Below are 25,547 nucleotides of genomic sequence, written 5' to 3'. Positions count from 1 at the left end.
GGAAGTGACATCCTGCATGGGGCATTATATGGGGGGAGAAGTGACATCCTGCACAGCGCATTATATGAGGGGGAAGTGACTTCCTGCATGGGGCATTATATGAGGGGAAGTGACATTCTGCATGGGGCATTATATGGGGGTGAGAGGTGACATCCTGCATGGGGCATTATATGAGGGGAAGTGACATCCTGCATGGGGAATTATATGGGGGTGAAGTGACATCCTGCATGGAGCATTATATGGGGGCGAGAGGTGACATCCTGCATGGGGCATTATATGGTGGGGTGGGGGGTCTGACATCCTTCATGGGGCATTATTAGGGAGGGGGGTGACATCCTGCATGGGGCATTATAAGGGAGGGGTGACATCCTGCATGGGGCATTATTAGGGAGGGGGGGTGACATCCTGCATGGGGCATTATAAGGGGGGTCACATCCTGCATAGGGAATTATAAGGGGGGTGACATCCTGCTTGGGGCATTGTAAGGGAGGGGGGGTGACATCCTGCATGGGGTATTATAAGGGAGGGGGGTGACATCCTGTATAGGGCATTATAAGGGACGGGTGGTGACATCCTGCATGGGGCATTATAAGGGACGGGGGGTGACATCCTGCATAGTGCATTATAAGGGAGGGGGATGTGACATCCTGCATGGGGCATTATAAAGGAGGGGGGGTGACCTCCTGCATGGGGCATTATAAAGAGAGGGGGTGACATCCTGCATGGGGCATTATATGGGGGGGTGACATCCTGCATGGGGCATTATATGGGGAGGAGAAGTGACATCCTGCATGGGGCATTATATGGGGGGAGAAGTGACATCCTGCATGGGGCTTTATATGGGGGGAGTGACATCCTGCATGGTGCATTATATGAGGGGGAGAAGTGACATCCTGCATGGGGCATTATATGGGGGGAGAAGTGACATCCTGCATGGGGAATTATATGGGGGGAGTGACATCCTGCATGGGGCATTATATGGGGGGAAGTGACATCCTGCATGGGGCATTAAAAGGGGGGGAAATGACATCCTGCATGGGACATTATATGGGGGGTGACATCCTGCATGGGGCATTATATGGGGGGCAAAGTGACATCCTGCATGGGGCATTATATGGGGGGGAGAGGTGACATCTTGCATGGGGCATTATATGGGGGGGAGAAGTGACATCCTGCATGGGGCATTATATGGGGGGAGAAGTGACATCCTGCATAGGGAATTATATGGGGGGAAGTGACTTCCTGCATGCGGCATTATATGGGGGGAAGTGACCTTCTGCATGGGGCATTATATGGGGGTGAGAGGTGACATCCTGCATGGGGCATTATATGGGGGGGAAAGTGACATCCTGCATGGGGCATTATATGGGGGAGAAGTGACATCCTGCATAGGGCATTATATGGGGGGGAAGTGACTTCCTGCATGGGGCATTATATGGGGGGAAGTGACATCCTGCATGGGGCATTATATGGAGGTGAGAGGTAACATCCTGCATGGGGCATTAAAAGGGGGGGAAGTGACATCCTGCATGGGGCATTATATGGGGGAGTGACATCCTGCATGGGGCATTATATGGGGGGCAAAGTGACATCCTGCATGGGGCATTATATGGGGGGGAGAGGTGACATCCTGCATGGGGCATTATATGGGGGGGAGAAGTGACATCCTGCATGGGGCATTATATGGGGGGAGAAGTGACATCCTGCACAGGGCATTATATGGGGGGAAATGACTTCCTGCATGGGGCATTATATGAGGGGACGTGACATTCTGCATGGGGCATTATATGGGGGTCAGAGGTGACATCCTGCATGGGGCATTATATGGGGGGAAGCGACATCCTGCATTGGGCATTATATGGGGGGAAGTGACATCCTGCATGAGGCATTATATGGGGGGAAGTGACATCCTGCATGGGGCATTATATGGGGGGAGTGACATCCTGCATGGGGCATTATATGGGGGTAAGTGACATCCTGCATGGGGCATTATATGGGGGAAGTGACATCCTGCATGGGGCATTATATGGGGGGAAGTGACATCCTGCATGGGGCATTATATGGGGGGGAGAAGTGACATCCTGCATGGGGCATTATATGGGGGGAGAAGTGACATCCTGCATAGGGCATTATATGGGGGGGAAGTGACTTCCTGCATGGGGCATTATATGAGGGGAAGTGACATTCTGCATGGGGCATTATATGGGGGTGAGAGGTGACATCCTGCATGGGGCATTATATGGTGGGAAGTGACCTCATGCATTGGGCATTATATGGGGGGAAGTGGCATCCTGCATGGGGCATTATATGGGGGGAAGTGACATCCTGCATGGGGCATTATATGGGGGGAGTGACATCCTGCATGGGGCATTATATGGGGGGTAAGTGACATCCTGCATGGGACATTATATGGGGGGAAGTGACATCCTGCATGGGGCATTATATGGGGGGTAAGTGACATCCTGCATGGGGCATTATATGGGGGGGAAGTGACATCTTGCATGGGGCATTATATGGAAGGGGGAGTGACATCCTGCATGTGGAATTATAAGGGGGGAAGTGACATCCTGCATTGGGCATTATATGGGGGGAAGTGACATCCTGCATGGGGCATTATATGGGCGTGAGAGGTGACATCCTGCATGGGGCATTATATGGGGGGAAGCGACATCCTGCATTGGGCATTATATGGGGGGGAGTGACATCCTGCATGGGGCATTATATGGGGGGAAGTGACATCCTGCATGGGGCATTATATGGGGGGAGCGACATCCTGCATGGGGCATTATATGGGGGGTAATTGACATCCTGCATGGGGCATTATATGGGGGGAAGTGACATCCTGCATGGGGCATTATATGGGGGGAAGTGACATCCTGCATGGGGCATTATATGGGGGGGAGAAGTGACATCCTGCATGGGGCATTATATGGGGGGAGAAGTGACATCCTGCATAGGGCATTATATGGGGGGGAAGTGACTTCCTGCATGGGGCATTATATGGGGGGAAGTGACATTCTGCATGGGGCATTATATGGGGGTGAGAGGTCACATCCTGCATGGGGCATTATATGGGGGTAAGTGACCTCCTGCATTGGGCATTATATGGGGGGAAGTGACATCCTGCATGGGGCATTATATGGGGGGAAGTGACATCCTGCATGGGGCATTATATGGGGGAGTGACATCCTGCATGGGGCATTATATGGGGGGTAAGTGACATCCTGCATGGGGCATTATATGGGGGTAAGTGACATCCTGCATGGGGCATTATATGGGGGGGAAGTGACATACTGCATGGGGCAATATATGGGGGGGAAGTGACATCTTGCATGGGGCATTATGTGGAAGGGGGAGTGACATCCTGCATGTGGAATTATAAGGAAGGGGGTGTGTGACCTCCTGCATGGGGCATTATAAGGGAGGGGGGGTGACATCCTGCATGGGGCATTATAAGGGAGGGGGTGTGTGACATCCTGCATGGGGCATTATATGGGGGGGTGACATCCTGCATGGGGCATTATAAGGGAGGGGGGGTGACATCCTGCATGGGGCATTAAAAGGAGGGGAAGTGACATCCTGCATAGGGCATTATATGGGGAGGGAAGTGACATCCTGCATGGGGCATTATATGGGGGGTGACATTCTGCATGGGGCATTATTGGGGGGAAGTGACATCTGCATGGGGCATTATATGGGGGTGAGAGGTGACATCCTGCATGGGGCATTAAAAGGGAGGTAAGTGACATCCTGCATGGGGCATTATATGGGGGAGTGACATCCTGCATGGGGCATTATATGGGGGGCAAAGTGACATCCTGCATGGGGCATTATATGGGGGTGAGACGTGACATTCTGCATGGGGCATTATATGGGGGGGAGAAGTGACATACTCCATGGGGCATTATATGGGGGGAGAAGTGACATCCTGCATAGGACATTATATGGGGGGGAAGTGACTTCCTGCATGGGGCATTATATGGGGGGAAGTGACATTCTGCATGGGGCATTATATGGGGGTGAGAGGTGACATCCTGCATCGGGCATTATATGGGGGGAAGTGACATCCTGCATGGGGCATTATATGGGGGGAAGTGACATCCTGCATGGGGCATTATATGGGGGGAGTGACATCCTGCATGGGGCATTATATGGGGGGTAAGTGACATCCTGCATGGGGCATTATATGGGGGGGAAGTGTCATCCTGCATGGGGCATTATATGGGGGGGAGTGACATCCTGCATGGGGCATTATATGGGGGGAAGTGACATCTTGCATGGGGCATTATGTGGAAGGGGGAGTGACATCCTGCATGGGGCATTATAAGGGAGGGGGGTGTGACATCCTGCATGGGGCATTATAAGGGAGGGAGGGTGACATCCTGCATGGGGCATTATAAGGGAGGGGGTGTGTGACATCCTGCATGGGGCATTATATGGGGAGGTGACATCCTGCATGGGGCATTATATGGTGGGAAGTGACCTCATGCATTGGGCATTATATGGGGGGAAGTGACATCCTGCATGGGGCATTATATGGGGGGTAAGTGACATCCTGCATGGGACATTATATGGGGGGAAGTGACATCCTGCATGGGGCATTATATGGGGGGTAAGTGACATCCTGCATGGGGCATTATATGGGGGGGAAGTGACATCTTGCATGGGGCATTATGTGGAAGGGGGAGTGACATCCTGCATGTGGAATTATAAGGGGGGAAGTGACATCCTGCATGGGGCATTATATGGGGGGAAGTGACATCTTGCATGGGGCATTAATTGGAAGGGGGAGTGACATCCTGCATGGGGCATTATAAGGGAGGGGGTTGTGACATCCTGCATGGGGCATTATAAGGGAGGGAGGGTGACATCCTGCATGGGGCATTATAAGGGAGGGGGTGTGTGACATCCTGCATGGGGCATTATATGGGGGGGTGACATCCTGCATGGGGCATTATAAGGGAGGGGGGGTGACACCCTGCATGGGGCATTAAAAGGGGGGGAAGTGACATCCTGCATAGAGCATTATATGGGGGGGAAGTGACATCCTGCATGGGGCATTATATGGGGGGTGACATCCTGCATGGGGCATTATTGGGGGGGAAGTGACATCCTGCATGGGGCATTATATTGTGGTGAGAGGTAACTGACATCCTGTATGGGGCATTAAAAGGGGGGGAAGTGACATCCTGCATGGGGCATTATATGGGGAGTGACATCCTGCATGGGGCATTATATGCGGGGGTGACATCCTGCATGGGGCATTATTGGGGGGGTGACATAATGCATGGGGCATTATAAGGGCGGTGACATCCTGCATGGGGCATTATATGGGGGGAACAGCCTGCATGGGGCATTATGTGGGGGGAGCAGCCTGTGTGGGGCATTATGTGGGGGGAACAGCGTGCATTAGGCATTATGTTGGGGGAGCAGCCTGCATGGAGCATTATGTGGGGGGAACAGCCTGCATGGAGCGTTATATGGGGGCCAGTATTCTTTATGGAGCGTTATATGGGGGCCAGTATCCTGTATGGAGCGTTATATAGGGGCCAGTATCCTGTATGGAGCGTTATGTGGGGGCCAGTATCCTGTATGGAGCGTTATGTGGGGGCTATATCCTGTATGGAGATTTATATGGGGGCCAGTATCCTGTATGGAGCATTATATGGGGGCCAGTATCCTGTATGGAGCGTTATATGGGGGCCAGTATCCTGTATGGAGTGTTATATGGGGGCCAGTATCCCATATGGAGCGTTATGTGGGGGCCAGTATCCTGTATGGAGCGTTATATGGGGGCCAGTATCCTGTATGGAGCGTTATAGGGGGCCAGTATCCTGTATGGAGCATTTTATGGGGACTAGTATACTGTGTGGAGAAATTCGCCGGTTTCTGAGCTTTTGTAGAATTTACAATAGATATCACTCATGTAATGTAAGAAGTGAAATCTTCAGCATTGTACTAAATATATATTTCTCTACTTTATCTGTGCATCATGACTTGTGGTATGTGTTAAAGGGGCCACTGAGACTCTTTCGCCCGGGACCCATGAAAACCTGGAGCCGGCCCTGATGTCAATTACAGGCCTCTCTCATCTTTTTTAAGTGGGAGAACTTGCACAATTGGTGGCCGACTAAATACTTTTTTTCTCCACTGTATACAATATTTAATACAGAGTTCATGGCCATTTTCTAGTTGAGAGGGCCCTCTCCTATCTTATGTGCACCGGCTATGTCCGCCCCTGAGTGGCTGTCCACCTCACTATCCTCCACCAGCAGCAGACAGGCCGGGGCCCCGTGGCACCGCAGGTCTGCTCTGGGTCCGTGCAGCTCTGGAGACTCCTGTTTTGGACTGATTTGATAACTTTCCTCAGTAGTTTATTATTTGTAGAATTTGATACAACTTCTTCTAGAACATCCCTTTAATTGTAACAGGGTGATACTGTGTTACTCATTAACCCCTCGGCTGTCCTAGCGCTTTATTACGAGGGTCAGGTCATCATGACTTCTTCACGGATCAGATAGGGCAGGGAAGTGTCCGGTGATATAAACGTCAGTCACCGAGGTTCCCTGTACGACTGAGGTCGGCGGCGCGGAGACAACGGTGAGAGATTTCTGGGGTTTTGTAACTTTTACTTTTTAATTATTTTTTGACCAAACGATCATTAGTCTTATAAAAAAAAGAATAATTCATTAGAGGGGCGCTCTATCCATAGGGATCTCATACTTGTGTTACCGGGTCCTGGACGTGTCCGGCCTCATTTACTTTTGAGCAGGTGACGATAAATCTGAGGGACTTTACTAAAATGGCGCCAGATCGTGAGGAATAAATGCAATTACTGCACAATTAATTAGTATGCTGATCCTTTAAGGCTTAAACACTCCAATAATGTATTCAAAGCACCTGACTTGTCAAAATCTCTGCTGGCTGTCAGGGAATGGAACTGGTCTGGATCACACAGCTTGATACAATATATCTTGTATATGTCCTGGATTTCAGACTGACGATTCTTAGGGTGATTTCACATTGTTTGGATATATGTACAGTGACTTGCGAAAGTATTCACCCCCTTGGCATTTTTCGTGTTTTGCTACCTCACAACCTGGAATTTCACTGTTTTTTTTTTTTTTTGAGGGTTTGCATCAGTTCTTGTAAAGAACATGCCTACAACTGTGAACATTTGGTTTTGTTTTTACTGTGAAGCAAACAACAAATAGGACAAAATAACTGAAAACTTCAGTGTGCATAACTATTCACCCCCCTAAAGTCAGTACTTTGTAGAGCCTCCTTTTGTGGCAATTGCAGCTGAAAATCGCTTTGGATAAGTATCTATGAACTTTCCACATCTGGCCACTGGGATTTTTGCCCGTTCCACAAGGCAAAACTGCTCCAGCTCCTTCAGGTTAGATGGTTTCCTCTGGTGAACAGCAATCTTCACGTCTGAACACAAATTCTCCCTTGGATTAAGGTCTGGGCTGTGACTCGGCTACTCCAGAACATTTCTATGTTTCCCCTTACACCACTCGAGTGTTGCTTTAGCAGTATGTGTTGGGTCATTGTCTTGTTGGAAGATGAACCTCCGTCCCATTCTCAAATCACTGACAGACTGAAACAGGTTTTGCTCAACAATATCCCTGTATTTCGTAACATTCATCTTCCCCTTGTCTCTGATCATTTTCCCTGTCCCTTCTGCTGAAAAACATCCCCATAGCACGATGCTGCCACCACGATGTTTCACTGTGGGGATGGTGTTCTTGGGGTGATGAGCTGTGTTAGTTTGGTGCCAGACATAGCGTTTACCTTGGTGGCCAAAAAGTTCAATTTTGGTCTCATTTGACCACAGCACCTTCCTCCATAAAGTTGGGGAGTCTCCTACATGTCTTTTGGCGAACTCAAAACAAACCTTACAATTGTTGTGTGTAAGTAAAGGCTTTTTTCTGCCCACTCTTCCATAGAGGTCACCTCTATGGAGTGTACGGCTTATTGTGGCCTTATGGACTGATACTCCACTCTTTGCTTGGGAACTCTGCAGCTCCTTCAGGGTTACCTTTGGTCTCTGTGCTGCCTCTCTGATTAACACCCTCCTAGCCTGGGCTGAGAGTTTTGGTGGGCGCCCTCTTTTGGCAGGTTTGTTGTGGTACCATGTTCTTTCCATTTGATGATAATGGATTTAATGGTGCTCCGGGGAATCATCAGAGATTGGGATATTTTTTTATGACCCAACCCTGACTTGTACTTCTCAACAACTGTGTCGTTGACTTGTTTGGAGATCTCCTTGGTCTTCATGGTGTTGTTTGGAGATCTCCTTGGTCTTCATGGTGTTGTTTGGAGATCTCCTTGGTCTTCACAGTGTTGTTTGGAGATCTTCTTGGTCTTCATGGTGATGTTTGGAGAACTCCTTGGTCTTCATGGTGATGTTTGAAGAACTCCTTGGTCTTCATGGTGTTTGGTTCGTGGCGCCTCTTGTTAATGGTGTTGCAGCCTCTGTGGCTTTTCAGAACAGGTAAAGTGTATATACTGACAGACATGTGACATTAGATTGCACACAGGACGACGTCCTCTGTCATTAAGCATGGGACTTATGAAGGGAATTGCTTGCACCAGACATTTTTAGGGGCTTCATAGCAAAAGGGATGAATACCTATGCACATGCCAATTTTTAGTTATTTGATCCCATAAATTGAATTTATGCCTTTATTTTTCTCAATTCACTTTACCAACTTAGACTATTTAGTGCTGATGCATCACACACAAATTGGATTACAGAAATATTTACACACAGGTTGTAATGTAACAAAAGAGGTAGAAAGCCAAGGGGGTGAATACTTTCGCAAGTCACTGTATGTATCAGAGGTATACATAGGGAACGTACCCTTACCGACATTAATACATTGTAACAAAGCCAGCAGCTGTGTGAGCAGGATAGGTTTTCAGTTTTTGATGGTCAAACAAACGTTTCGATTCCCTGACTGCAAGCAGGGGTATTAAACTGAAACATTACTATTATTAAAAGGTTGTGGAGCTATCCATCAATGGTCAGGACTGGGCAAGAAATGTGGAAATGGCAGCAAGAGAAAGACCTAAATCCAGGCACCTAATCTTGCCGTCATCACCGTTGTGTGTTTCAGACTGAAGATGCAGCTGCTTCTGCTCCTCTTGTTTTCCGTCCCCATGAGCATCTCTTCCCAGCATGGCAGGCAGGCGGAAGACGACAGCTTATCCAAGGCCAGTATGCAGTTCGCCATCACAGTTTTCAAACTTGTGTCTTCCAAGACGGCTAAAGCCCCCGCCAACATCTTCATCTGCCCCCCGAGCATCTACACCAGCACTGCCTTGTTGGCTCTTGGGGCGAGATCCTCAACTCGCCAGCAGATTCTGGACGCCATGTTTTTAAATTCCACCCAAACCGACAAAACCCTGAAAGACGACTTTAAGAACTTTCTTGCAAAAATTAGATTAGAAAAAGAAGGTGCGGAGTTCAGATTGTCCAACTGGCTCTTCCTAGATAATTCCAAAACCCCTCAGATCCAATACCAGCAGGACTTGGCCAAGTACTACAACGCCACCGTCCAAAGCGTCGACTTTAAAGACCCAGAGAAGGCGGCCCAAAGTATCAACGAGCAAGTCAGCTGCCGGACAGATGGCAAAATAGAAGATCTGGTCGGTGACCTGGACAGACGGACAGTGATGGTTCTGCTGGACTATGCAAGCTTTGAAGGTGAGTCCCTCCAAGCACCATATGCCATATATAACAATGGGGTCTTTATATGTAGTACGGGGGGCTCTTGTGGCCCTTTAGATACCAGGGTCAGGTGTAACTGCTCACCTCATTGTCACAGCGACACGCGGCTTTACAATACACATTGCGCAAGCGTCGGTGACAGCATACTGTGCGCAAGCGCGGGACCACAACAAGCCTAATCATGTGACGTCGGCGCAAACCGGGGACGATTCAAATTGAGTGGACGGCGACAAGCCGGACTGAATAAAGAAAGGAAAACCCCTATGACTAAACGAGCAAGTAAGATATAGGTATATAAAGTGCTTTTCTTACTAAAGGTTATAGCGCCGATATTCATGTAAAAAGCGTGTTAGTGATGCACATTGCAGTGGGCAGTTTACATGCTCCAACTGACATGACGGGTTCCCTTTAAATAAAAGGGGCCCAGGATGGGGAAACTATTAAATAAAGGGGCATAGGACAGGGATCTTATTAAAGTGGACATAAGGGTCCAGGATGGGAGCATTAAATAAAGGGGCCCAGGATCTGAGACCTTATTAAATAAAGGGGCAACATAATTATTTTATGAGGATCAGGATGAGGATCATACATTATTGGTTTATGGTGGCAAGTGGGCGACACAACTACTCAAGGGACATTACTGCTGTAATTTAATTTACTTTTGAGGATATTGTTTTCCATGGGGAGGAACAGAGTCGGAGGAGGCGGGGGAGTGTGGAATGAGCACCAGAAGTGATCAGCTATTGATGACTGGGTGTTATTTTATGCAGAGACGAGTCCTGGCTGAAAGAAGTGATGGCAGGCTACACTGGATGAAAAAGAAAAGCGAAGATGAAGGACTTCATCTAGAGACACCACACTTATACACTGTATACTGTATACAGAGCTCCTGTGTATATCATCACTGGTGATCACTGTATTACCTGCACACTATACACTATATACAGAGCTCCTGTGTATAATGTCACTGGTGATCCCTGTATTACCTGTACACTGACACTATATACAGAGCTCCTGTGCATAATGTCACTGGTGATCACTGTATTACCTGTACACTGACACTATATACAGAGCTCCTGTGTATAATGTCACTGGTGATCACTGTATTACCTGTACACTGACACTATATACAGAGCTCCTGTGTATACTGTCACTGGTGATCACTGTATTACCTGTACACTGACACTATATACTGAACTCCTGTGTATACTGTCACAGGTGATCCCTGTATTACCTGTACACTGACACTATATACAGAGATCCTGTGTATAATGTCACTGGTGATCACTGTATTACCTGTACACTGACACTGTATACAGAGCTCCTGTGTATAATGTCACTGGTGATCACTGTATTAACTGTACACTGACACTATATACAGAACTCCTGTGTATACTGTCACTGGTGATCCCTGTATTACCTGTACACTGACACTATATACAGAGCTCCTGTGTATAATGTCACTGGTGATCACTGTATTACCTGTACACTGACACTATATACAGAGCTCCTGTGTATACTGTCACTGATGATCCCTGTATTACCTGTACACGGACACTATATACAGAGCTCCTGTGTATATCATCACTGGTGATCCCTGTATTACCTGTACACTGACACTATATAAAGAACTCCTGTGTATAATGTCACTGGTGATCACTTTATTACCTGTACACTGACACTATATACAGAACTCCTGTGTATAATGTCACTGGTGATCACTGTATTACCTGTACACTGACACTATATACAGAGCTTCTGTGTATACTGTCACTGGTGATCCCTGTATTACCTGTACACTGACACTATATACAGAGCTCCTGTGTATAATGTCACTGGTGATCACTGTATTACCTGTACATTGACACTATATACAGAACTCCTGTGTATACTGTCACTGGTGATCCCTGTATTACCTGTACACTATACACTATATACAGAGCTCCTATGTATAATGTCACTGGTGATCCCTGTATTACCTGTACACTGACACTATATGCAGAGCTCATGTGTATAATGTCATTGGTGATCACTGTATTACCTGTACACTGACACTATATACAGAGCTCCTGTGTATAATGTCACTGGTGATCCCTGTATTACCTGTACACTGACACTATATAAAGAACTCCTGTGTATAATGTCACTGGTGATCACTTTATTACCTGTACACTGACACTATATACAGAACTCCTGTGTATAATGTCACTGGTGATCACTGTATTACCTGTACACTGACACTATATACAGAGCTTCTGTGTATACTGTCACTGGTGATCCCTGTATTACCTGTACACTGACACTATATACAGAGCTCCTGTGTATAATGTCACTGGTGATCACTGTATTACCTGTACATTGACACTATATACAGAACTCCTGTGTATACTGTCACTGGTGATCCCTGTATTACCTGTACACTATACACTATATACAGAGCTCCTATGTATAATGTCACTGGTGATCCCTGTATTACCTGTACACTGACACTATATGCAGAGCTCATGTGTATAATGTCATTGGTGATCACTGTATTACCTGTACACTGACACTATATACAGAGTTCCTGTGTATAATGTCACTGGTGATCCCTGTATTACCTGTACAATGACACTATATGCAGAGCTCCTGTGTATATCATCACTGGTGATTCCTGTATTACCTGTACACTGACACTATATACAGAACTCCTATGTATAATGTCACTGGTGATCACTGTATTACCTGTACACTGACACTATATACAGAACTCCTATCTATAATGTCACTGGTGATCCCTATATTATCTGTACACTGACACTATATACAGAACTTCTGTGTATACTGTCACTGGTGATCCCTGTATTACCTGTACACTGACACTATATACAGAACTTCTGTGTATACTGTCACTGGTGATCCCTGTATTACCTGTACACTGACACTATATACAGAGCTTCTGTGTATAATGTCACTGGTGATCCCTGTATTACCTGTACACTGACACTATATACAGAACTCCTGTGTATAATGTCAATGGTGATCCCTGTATTACCTGTACACTATACACTATATACAGAGCACCTGTGTACCTGTACACTATACAGAGCTCCTGTGTATAATGTCACTGGTGATCACTGTATTACCTGTACACTGACACTATATACAGAACTCCTGTGTATACTGTCACTGGTCATCCCTGTATTACCTGTACATTGACACTATATACAGAACTCCTGTGTTTACTGTCACTGGTGATCCCTGTATTACCTGTACATTGACACTATATACAGAACTCTTGTGTTTACTGTCACTGGTGATCCATGTATTAACTGTACATTGACACTATATACAGAACTCCTGTGTATACTGTCACTGGTGATCCCTGTATTACCTGTGCACTGACACTATATACAGAACTCCTGTGTATACTGTCACTGGTGATCCCTGTATTACCTGTACACTGACACTATATACAGTACTCCTGTGTATAATGTCATTGGTGATCACTGTATTACCTGTACACTGACACTATATACAGAGCTCCTGTGTATAATGTCACCGGTGATCCCTGTATTACCTGTACACTGACACTATATACAGAACTCCTGTGTATACTGTCACTGGTGATCCCTATATTACCTGTACACTGACACTATATACAGAACTCCTGTGTATACTGTCACTGGTGATCCCTGTATTACCTGTATATTGACACTATATACAGAACTCCTGTGTAAACTGTCACTGGTGATCCATGTATTAACTGTACACTGACACTATATACAGAACTCCTGTGTATACTGTCACTGGTGATCCCTGTATTACCTGTACACTGACACTATATACAGAACTCCTGTGTATACTGTCACTGGTGATCCCTGTATTGTCTGTACACTGACACTATATACAGAACTCCTGTGTATACTATCACTGGTGATCCATGTATTAACTGTACACTGACACTATATACAGAACTCCTGTGTATACTGTCACTGGTGATCCCTGTATTACCTGTACACTGACACTATATACAGAACTCCTGTGTATACTGTCACTGGTGATCCCTGTATTACCTGTACACTAACACTATATACAGAAATCCTGTGTATAATGTCACTGTTGATCCCTGTATTACCTGTACACTGACACTATATACAGAGCTTCTGTGTATAATGTCACTGGTGATCCGTGTATTACCTGTATATTGACACTATATACAGAACTCCTGTGTATAATGTCACTGGTGATCCCTATATTACCTATACACTGACACTATATACAGAACTCCTGTGTATAATGTTACTGGAGATCACTGTATTACCTGTACACTGACACTATATACAGAGCTCCTGTGTATAATGTCACTGGTGATCCTTGTATTAACTATACATTTACATTATATACAGAGCTCCTGTGTATAATGTCACTGGTGATCCCTGTATTACCTGTACACTGACACCATATACAGAGATCCTGTGTATAATGACACTGGTGATCACTGTATTACCTGTACACTGACACTATATACAGAGCTCCTGTGTATAATGTCACTGGTGATCCCTGTATTACCTGTACATTGACACTATATACAGAGCTCCTGTGTATAATGTCACTCGTGATCACTGTATTACCTGTACACTCACACTATATACAGAGCTCCTGTGTATAATGTCACTGGTGATCCCTGTATTACCTGTACACTGACACTATATACAGAGCTCAAGTGTTTAATGTCACTGGTGATCACTGTATTACCTGTACACTATTTACAGAGCTCCTCTGTATAATGTCACTGGTGATCACTGTATTACCTGTACATAGACACTATATACAGAGCTCCTGTGTATAATGTCACTGGTGATCCCTGTATTACCTGTACACTGACACTATATACAGAACTCCGTGTATACTGTCACTGGTGATCCCTGTATTAACTGTACATTGACACTATATACAGAGCTTCTGTGTATAATGTCACTGGTGATCCCTGTATTACCTCTACACTGACATTATATACAGAGCTCCTGTGTATAATATCACTGGTGATCCCTGTATTACCTGTACATTGACATTATATACAGAACTCCTGTGTATACTGTCACTGGTGATCCCTGTATTAACTGTACATTGACACTATATACAGAGCTCCTGTGTATAATGTCACTGGTGATAACTGTATTACCTGTATACTGACACTATATACAGAACTCCTATGTATAATGTCACTGGTGATCCCTGTATCACCTGTACACTATACAATATATACAGAGCTCCTGTGTATACTGTCACTGGTGATCACTGTATTACCTGTACACTGACACTATATACAGAACTCCTGTGTATACTGTCACTGGTGATCCCTGTATTAACTGTACATTAACACGATATACAGAGCTCCTGTGTATAATGTCACTGGTGATCCCTGTATTACCTCTACACTGACATTATATACAGAGCTCCTGTGTATAATATCACTGGTGATCCCTGTATTACCTGTACATTGACATTATATACAGAACTCCTGTGTATACTGTCACTGGTGATCCCTGTATTAACTGTACATTGACACTATATACAGAGCTCCTGTGTATAATGTCACTGGTGATAACTGTATTACCTGTATACTGACACTATATACAGAACTCCTATGTATAATGTCACTGGTGATCCCTGTATCACCTGTACACTATACAATATATACAGAGCTCCTGTGTATACTGTCACTGGTGATCACTGTATTACCTGTACACTGACACTATATACAGAACTCCTGTGTATACTGTCACTGGTGATCCCTGTATTAACTGTACATTAACACGATATACAGAGCTCCTGTGTATAATGTCACTGGTGATCACTGTATTACCTGTACACTGACACTATATACAGAGCTCCTGTGTATAATGTCACTGGTGATCACTGTATTACCTGTACAATGACACTATATACAGAACTCCTGTGTATACTGTCACTGGTGATCCCTGTATTAACTGTACACTGACATTATATACAGAGCTCTTGTGTATATCATCACTGGTGATCCCTTTATTACCTGTACACTGACACTATATACAGAGTTCTTGTGTATAATGTCACTGGTGATCACTGTATTACCTGTACACTGACACTATATACAGAACTGCTGTGTACTGTCACTGGTGATCACTATATTACCTGTACACTGACACTATATACAGAACTCCTGTGTATACTGTCACTGGTGATCCCTGTATTACCTGTATATTGACACTATATACAGAACTCCTGTGTAAACTGTCACTGGTGATCCATGTATTACCTGTACACTGACACTATATACAGAACTCCTGTGTATGCTGTCACTGGTGATCCCTGTATTACCTGTACACTGACACTATATACAGAACTCCTGTGTATACTGTCACTGGTGATCCCTGTATTGCCTGTACACTGATACTATATACATAACTCCTGTGTATACTGTCACTGGTGATCCTTGTATTGCCTGTACACTGATACTATATACAGAACTCCTGTGTATACTGTCACTGGTGATCCCTCTATTACCTGTACACTATATACAGAACTCCTATGTATACTGTCACTGGTGATCCCTGTATTACCTGTACACTGACACTATATACAGAACTCCTGTGTATACTGTCACTGGTGATCCCTGTATTAACTGTACACTGACACTATATACAGAACTCCTGTGTATACTGTCACTGGTGATCCCTGTATTACCTGTACACTGACACTATATACAGAACTCCTGTGTATACTGTCACTGGTGATCCCTGTATTACCTGTACACTGACACTATATAGAGAACTCCTGTGTATACTGTCACTGTTGATCCCTGTATTACCTGTACACTGACAGTATATAGAGAACTCCTGTGTATACTGTCACTGTTGATCCCTGTATTACCTGTACACTGACAGTATATATAGAACACCTGTGTATAATGTCACTGGTGATCCCTGTATTACCTGTACACTGACACTATATACAGAACTCCTGTGTATAATGTCACTGGTGATCACTGTATTACCTGTACACTGACACTATTTACAGAACTCCTATGTATAATGTCACTGGTGATCCCTGTATTACCTATACACTGACACTATATACAGAGCTTCGGTGTATAATGTTACTGGTGATCCCTGTATTACCTGTACATTGACACTACATACAGAGCTCCTGTGTATAATGTCACTGATGATCCCTGTATTACCTGTACACTGACATTATATTCAGAGCTCCTGTGTATAATATCACTGGTGATCCCTGTATTACCTGTACATTGACACTATATCCAGAACTCCTGTGTATACTGTCACTTGTGATCACTGTATTACCTGTACACTGACACTATATACAGAACTCCTGTGTATAATGTCACTGATGATCCCTGTATTACCTGTACACTGACATTATATTCAGAGCTCCTGTGTATAATGTCATTGGTGATCTCTGTATTACCTGTACACTGACACTATATACAGAGCTTCTGTGTATAATGCCACTGGTGATCACTGTATTCGATGTATACTATATACACAGGAGCTCTGTATATAGTGTCAGTGTACAGGTAATACAGTGATCACCAGTGATATTATATACAGGAGCTCTGTACATAGTGTACAGGTAATATAGGGATCACTGTATTACCTGTACACTGACACTATATACAGATCTCCTGTGTTTAATGTCACTAGTGGTAAGATTAGTGTTGTTAATATTGTAGTATTCGGTCACTGTGTGTTGGTAATATATGATCTGGTCATGGTGTGGTGGTAAATATCTCCTGCATGTGGTATTATTCGGTTACTATGTTGTGGTAATATGTAGTCTGGTCATGGTGTGGCAGTATTTCTCTCTTGTATGTGATATTATTCGATCACTATGTGGTCTGGTCATGTTGTGGCGGTATTTGTCCATTGAATGTGGTATTATTAGTCTTGGTATAGTGGATTGTGTTGTGTATGGAGGTAATTTGATCTCTGTGATATCAATAAGGGAAAGATTCTTGATTTCCAATAGAGATTAATTACTTGGACATTTAACCCCTCCCTGTCCTGTGACTACTACACAGTAGCAAATATGCACTTACAGGAGTTCAACATTAAAAACAAGTAATCTCTCATTCTAAGGCCACGTTCACACGTTCAGTATTTGGTCAGTTTTTTACATCAGTATTTGTAAGCCATATCCAACCAGCAGTGGTGATAATACAGAAGTGGTGACATGTTTCTATTCTACTTTTCCTCTGATTGTTCCTCTCCTGCTTTTGGCTTACAAATACTGATGTAAAATACTAAACCAAATACTTATGTAAAATACTCAATGTGTGAATGTGGCCAAAGGATAAATGATAAGTTATTTATTGGTGGAGGACAACTGCTGGAACCTGCACCGATCTGCAGAATGTGGAGCTTTTATCCCCATTAGTATGGAGTGGCATGTGCGACTCGACCACTGATCCATTCATTATCTAAGTGGCTGCACTTGGCTTTTTCTGGAAGCCCAAACCCAAAAAGCATGGGGGAATGTAGCTGCGGTCAGAAGTCCCACCTGCTGCTTTATATTAATATGGGGATAAAAGTGTCTGGTCAGGGATAAAAGTTCCCCATTCTTCCGATCGGTGCGGTTTCCAATGCTCAGATTCCACTGATCAATAAGTTATCACCTACCTAACCTGTGGATCGGTGATAAATTGTTTTCATCAAAGAACCCCTGTAATGTAAACTTCCGTAATTGTACATCTCAGTTATAGTGGCGCACCATAGATGTGGAGGAACCATCTGTGTTTTACAGTCGAAGCTCCACTATAACGGGGATAAAGGCTAACAGGTATTTGCATATAGCTGTAGGGTGGGCCCCTAGGGTCAATTGCCCCTGTGGGCCCCAGACACCCCAGTCCGACCCTGGATGTACACTACTGATGTCACAACCATTCATGTCCTCCTCATCCTGCGGAGTAGCTTGGCTTGTCCTTGCATAGTCTTTGAGGGCATCTAATCCAAGCCCTATCTTATGGGTAATGATGTCCTTCTGCGCTTATTTCACCAGCAAAATGGGAAAATCCATTCTCCTTCCAAGGGACAAAGCGAAGAAGTTTCCAGGTGAACCAAATAAAATCACCCCAGGTTCCAATGATGCATCGAGTGGGTCAATACAGGACTTTCAAGGACAAGGCTCTGGGCTGTGTCATGGTTGAGGTCCCGTACAACGAGCACCTTGTTCTGCTTCTCATTATGCCAAATAAAGGATATTTTGATTTGCTGCAAGTTAAATTGTCTCCAAAACTCCTAGAATATTATATATCGGAGGCGCGGACCAGGTAAGTGATGACACGAGCTGACTGCGCCGTCCTACAAACCTCAGAGAAGACCAATAAAACCGTAATAATACATCTATGTTCTGTGTTTTATGCTCAGTCTGCTGGATCTCTACATCCCTGAGATAACGATAGAACAGCAAATCAATGTGAGGTTCGCGCTGCTCCACATGGGAATAACACAAGCATTTAGTGACACCGCAGATTTCTCCAGAATCTCAGAAAAACCAGGATTGAAAGTGTCCACAGTAAGATGGAGAATCAAGAGATTGTTTATATTGACACGAGTATTATAGGAGATGGATTCTTATATATTGTGTACATAGGGGCAGTATTATAGTAGTTATATTCTTGTACATAGGGGGCAGTATTATAGTAGTTATATTCTTGTACATAGGGAGCAGTATTATAGTAGTTATATTCTTGTACATAGGGGCAGTATTATAGTAGTTATATTCTTGTACATAGGGGCAGTATTATAGTAGTTATATTCTTGTACATAGGGAGCAGTATTATAGTAGTTATATTCTTGTACATAGGGGCAGTATTATAGTAGTTATATTCTTGTACATAGGGGGCAGTATTATAGTAGTTATATTCTTGTACATAGGGGGCAGTATTATAATAGTTATATTCTTGTACATAGGGGGCAGTATTATAGTAGTTATATTCTTGTACATAGGGGGCAGTATTATAGTAGTTATATTCTTGTACATAGGGGGCAGTATTATAGTAGTTATATTCTTGTACATAGGGGCAGTATTATAGTAGTTATATTCTTGTACATAGGGGGCAGTATTATAGTAGTTATATTCTTATACATAGGGGCAGTATTATAGTAGTTATATTCTTGTACATAGGGGGCAGTATTATAATAGTTATATTCTTGTACATAGGGGCAGCATTATAGTAGTTATATTCTTGTACATAGGGGGCAGTATTATAGTAGTTATATTCTTGTACATAGGGGGCAGTATTATAGTAGTTATATTCTTGCACATAGGGGGCAGTATTATAGTAGTTATATTCTTGTACATAGGGGGCAGTATTATAGTAGTTATATTCTTGTACATAGGGGCAGTATTATGGTAGTTATATTCTTGTACATAGGGGCAGTATTATAGTAGTTATATTCTTGTATATAGGGAGCAGTATTATAGTAGTTATATTCTTGTACATAGGGGCAGTATTATAGTAGCTATATTCTTGTACATAGGGGCAGTATTATAGTAGTTATATTCTTGTACATGGGGCAGTATTATAGTAGTTATATTCTTGTACACAGGGGGCAGTATTATAGTAGTTATATTCTTGTACATAGGGGCAGTATTATAGCGGTTATATTCTTGTACATAGGGGCAGTATTATAGTAGTTATATTCTTGTACATAGGGGCAGTATTATAGTAGTTATATTCTTGTACATAGGGGGCAGTATTATAGCAGTTATATTCCTGTACATAGGAGCAGTATTATAGTAGTTATATTCTTGCATATAGGGGGCAGTATTATAGTAGTTATATTCTTGTAAATAGGGGCAGTATTATAGTAGTTATATTCTTGTACATAGGGGCAGTATTATAGTAGTTATATTCATGTACATAGGGGGCAGTATTATAGTAGTTATATTCTTGTACATAGGGGCAGTATTATAGTAGTTATATTCTTGTACATAGGGGCAGTATTATAGTAGTTATATTCTTGTACATAGGGGGCAGTATTATAGCAGTTATATTCTTGTACATAGGGGCAGTATTATAATAGTTATATTCTTGTACTTAGGGGCAGTATTATAGTAGTTATATTCTTGTACATAGGGGCAGTATTATAGTAGTTATATTCTTTTAAATTGGGGCAGTATTATAGTAGTTATATTCTTGTAAATAGGGGCAGTATTATAGTAGTTATATTCTTGTACATAGGGGGCAGTATTATAGCAGTTATATTCTTGTACATAGGGGGCAGTATTATAGCAGTTATATTCTTGTACATAGGGGGCAGTATTATAGTAGTTATATTGTTGTACATAGGGGGCAGTATTATAGCAGTTGTATTCCTGTACATAGGAGCAGTATTATAGTAGTTATATTCTTGTACATAGGGGCAGTATTATAGTAGTTATATTCTTGTACATAGGAGCAGTATTATAGTAGTTATGTTCTTGTACATAGGGGCAGTATTATAGTAGTTATATTCTTGTAAATTGGGGCAGTATTATAGTAGTTATATTCTTGTAAATAGGGGCAGTATTATAGTAGTTATATTCTTGTACATAGGGGGCAGTATTATAGCAGTTATATTCTTGTACATAGGGGGCAGTATTATAGCAGTTATATTCTTGTACATAGGGGGCAGTATTATAGTATTTATATTGTTGTACATAGGGGGCAGTATTATAGCAGTTGTATTCCTGTACATAGGAGCAGTATTATAGTAGTTATATTCTTGTACATAGGGGCAGTATTATAGTAGTTATATTCTTGTACATAGGAGCAGTATTATAGTAGTTATATTCTTGTACATAGGGGCAGTATTATAGTAGTTATATTCTTGTACATAGGGGCAGTATTATAGTAGTTATATTCTTGTACATAAGAGCAGTATTATAGTAGTTATATTCTTGTACATAGGGGCAGTATTATAGTAGTTATATTCTTGTACATAGGGGGCAGTATTATAGCAGTTATATTCCTGTACATAGGAGCAGTATTATAGTAGTTATATTCTTGTACATAGGAGCAGTATTATAGTAGTTATATTCTAGTACATAGGGGGCAGTATTATAGTAGTTATATTCCTGTACATAGGAGCAGTATTATAGTAGTTATATTCTTGCATATAGGGGGCAGTATTATAGTAGTTATATTCTTGTAAATAGGGGCAGTATTATAGTAGTTATATTCTTGTACATAGGGGCAGTATTATAGTAGTTATATTCATGTACATAGGAGCAGTATTATAGTAGTTATATTCTTGTACATAGGGGCAGTATTATAGTAGTTATATTCTTGTACATAGGGGGCAGTATTATAATAGTTATATTCTTGTACATAGGGGCAGCATTATAGTAGTTATATTCTTGTACATAGGGGGCAGTATTATAGTAGTTATATTCTTGTACATAGGGGGCAGTATTATAGTAGTTATATTCTTGCACATAGGGGGCAGTATTATAGTAGTTATATTCTTGTACATAGGGGGCAGTATTATAGTAGTTATATTCTTGTACATAGGGGCAGTATTATGGTAGTTATATTCTTGTACATAGGGGCAGTATTATAGTAGTTATATTCTTGTATATAGGGAGCAGTATTATAGTAGTTATATTCTTGTACATAGGGGCAGTATTATAGTAGCTATATTCTTGTACATAGGGGCAGTATTATAGTAGTTATATTCTTGTACATAGGGGCAGTATTATAGTAGCTATATTCTTGTACATAGGGGCAGTATTATAGTAGTTATATTCTTGTACATGGGGCAGTATTATAGTAGTTATATTCTTGTACACAGGGGGCAGTATTATAGTAGTTATATTCTTGTACATAGGGGCAGTATTATAGCGGTTATATTCTTGTACATAGGGGCAGTATTATAGTAGTTATATTCTTGTACATAGGGGCAGTATTATAGTAGTTATATTCTTGTACATAGGGGGCAGTATTATAGCAGTTATATTCCTGTACATAGGAGCAGTATTATAGTAGTTATATTCTTGCATATAGGGGGCAGTATTATAGTAGTTATATTCTTGTAAATAGGGGCAGTATTATAGTAGTTATATTCTTGTACATAGGGGCAGTATTATAGTAGTTATATTCATGTACATAGGGGGCAGTATTATAGTAGTTATATTCTTGTACATAGGGGCAGTATTATAGTAGTTATATTCTTGTACATAGGGGCAGTATTATAGTAGTTATATTCTTGTAAATAGGGGCAGTATTATAGTAGTTATATTCTTGTACATAGGGGCAGTATTATAGTAGTTATATTCATGTACATAGGGGGCAGTATTATAGTAGTTATATTCTTGTACATCGGGGCAGTATTATAGTAGTTATATTCTTGTACATAGGGGCAGTATTATAGTAGTTATATTCTTGTACATAGGGGCAGTATTATAGTAGCTATATTCTTGTACATAGAGGCAGTATTATAGTAGTTATATTCTTGTACATAGGAGCAGTATTATAGTAGTTATATTCCTGTACATAGGAGCAGTATTATAGTAGTTATATTCTTGTACATAGGGGCAGTATTATAGTAGTTATATTCTTGTACATAGGGGGCAGTATTATAGTAGTTATATTCTTCTAAATAGGGGCAGTATTATAGTAGTTATATTCTTGTAAATAGGGACAGTATTATAGCAGTTATATTCTTGTACATAGGGACAGTAAGATAGTAGTTATATTTTTGTACATAGGGGGCGGTATTATAGTGGTTATATTCTTGTACATAGGGAGCAGTATTATAGTAGTTATATTCTTGCACAAAGGTGCAGTATTATAGTAGTTATATTCTTGTAGATAGGGGCAGTATTATAGTAGTTATATTCTTGTAAATAGGGGCAGTATTATAGTAGTTATATTCTTGTACATAGGGGCAGTATTATAGTAGATATATTCTTGTATATAGGGGCAGTATTATAGTAGTTATATTCTTTTAAATAGGGGCAGTATTATAGTAGTTATATTCTTGTAAATAGGGGCAGTATTAAAGTAGTTATATTCTTGTACAATGGGGGCAGTATTATAGCAGTTATATTCTTGTACATAGGGGCAGTATTATAGCAGTTATATTCTTGTACATAGGAGCAGTATTATAGTAGTTATATTATTGTACATAGGAGCAGTATTATAGTATTGATATTCTTGCATATAGGGGGCAGTATTATAGTATTGATATTCTTGCATATAGGAGCAGTATTATAGTAGTTATATTCTTGTACATAGGAGCAGTATTATAGTAGTTATATTCTTGTACATAGGGGCAGTATTATAGTAGTTATATTCTTGTACATAGGGGCAGTATTATAGTAGTTATATTCTTGTATATAGGGACAGTATTATAGTAGTTATATTCTTGTACATAGGAGCAGTATTATAGTAGTTATATTATTGTACATAGGAGCAGTATTATAGTAGTTATATTATTGTACATAGGAGCAGTATTATAGTAGTTATATTATTGTACATAGGAGCAGTATTATAGTAGTTATATTCTTGTACATAGGAGCAGTATTATAGTATTGATATTCTTGCATATAGGGGGCAGTATTATAGTATTGATATTCTTGCATATAGGGGGCAGTATTATAGTAGTTATATTCTTGTATACAGGGTAATAATTGGACTCTTGTCTTTTTATCTAGATGTACCAACGAACTCTCATTAAGATTGCTGAGAATGGGACAGAATCCAGTGGAGCTCATGTCATACAGGGAATTACTCTTCCCAAAGATTTTGAGCTGACATTTGATCGTCCGTTTTTCGCCTTGATTTACTGTAAGCGCATGAAGACTGTTCTATTATTGGGGAGAGTTATGGATCCATCTCTGGAAAGTTCTCTCCATTGAATCCTTCGTAGAGGATCTGAGTCATTTACTGAAAAAATAAAGTTGCCTCCTTCGGGTATTTTTGTGTATTTTGTGACTTTATTTGTTAGAGATCAGATTATAAAGTTTCTGTATCCGGTCAGAACCATCATTGGTTTTCACATAGTGAACTTTTATCATTACTTTTGTGTTAAGGGAACATGTACAATGTGACATAGAAATAATGACCCCGGCTGCTACATTGTAGAAACCATACACCATAGTATACGAGTATAGTATAGAGGAACATCAAAGTTTACTGGAGACAGAAGTATTATAACATTCGACGGTTGCTTTGAGGATCGAGTTCTCCTAGAGGTGACAGTAAAATAACAAGAGAGGTGCAAGGAGGGGAGGAGGGGGATGAAGCTGCAGCTTCTCTTTCTCTCTGCAGAATTGTGGAAAGATCTGATTGGCTCAGCACCAGTCTCACAGCAGGAAAAGCCCATCCTCCCAGCAAGCATGGTGGGACCTGGTTTCTAATTTTGCATTGGGGCCCAATAGAAATATGCTTTGCCTATAAGCCTAACAGTAGATACAGGATTACAAACAATGTTATATTCTCACACCGTGGTGGATTATAAGGGGGGAGATTTTCCATCAGGGGGTGCAGAGTGGACAGGGCCGGACTGGGACTGAAAATCAGCCCTGGCACAAACCAAAGCAGCCGACATGCAAATCGCTGTTTTCAAATAAGACACTAAGGGAGCTCAATATGGAAAAAATGACAATACGTGTCCCTCTCCGTCTTTAAAAGTTGGGAGATACGGCATTCTGTGACTGCGCCTCGACCCCGCCGATAGGGGAATACATAGAAATTATGGGGCCTCATATAAAAAGTCCTAATGGAGCCCCCCATCAGGCAAAAAAAAAAATTTGGTGGAAAAGGTTTGGACACAAT

The 25,547-nt window shown here is 42.2% G+C and overlaps 1 protein-coding gene across 1 annotated transcript; it reads left to right on the top strand.

Moving 5' to 3' along the window:
* The first annotated feature begins 6,494 nt into the window (after positions 1–6,494).
* On the top strand, positions 6,495–24,633 carry LOC141153484 (alpha-1-antiproteinase F-like). Its single transcript, XM_073638315.1, has 5 exons — positions 6,495–6,600; positions 9,126–9,715; positions 18,782–19,052; positions 19,150–19,297; positions 24,425–24,633. Exons 2-5 carry the CDS (start codon positions 9,133–9,135, stop codon positions 24,626–24,628), a joined length of 1,206 nt encoding a protein of 401 aa, XP_073494416.1. The 5' UTR covers positions 6,495–6,600; positions 9,126–9,132; the 3' UTR covers positions 24,629–24,633.
* Positions 24,634–25,547: the final 914 nt, after the last annotated feature.

This window comes from Phyllobates terribilis, unplaced genomic scaffold, assembly GCF_046119375.1.
Source record: "Phyllobates terribilis strain yellow unplaced genomic scaffold, ASM4611937v1 Scaffold_7__3_contigs__length_470593459, whole genome shotgun sequence".
NCBI classification, from domain to species: domain Eukaryota; kingdom Metazoa; phylum Chordata; class Amphibia; order Anura; family Dendrobatidae; genus Phyllobates; species Phyllobates terribilis.
This window is presented reverse-complemented; position numbering and strand designations above follow the sequence as displayed.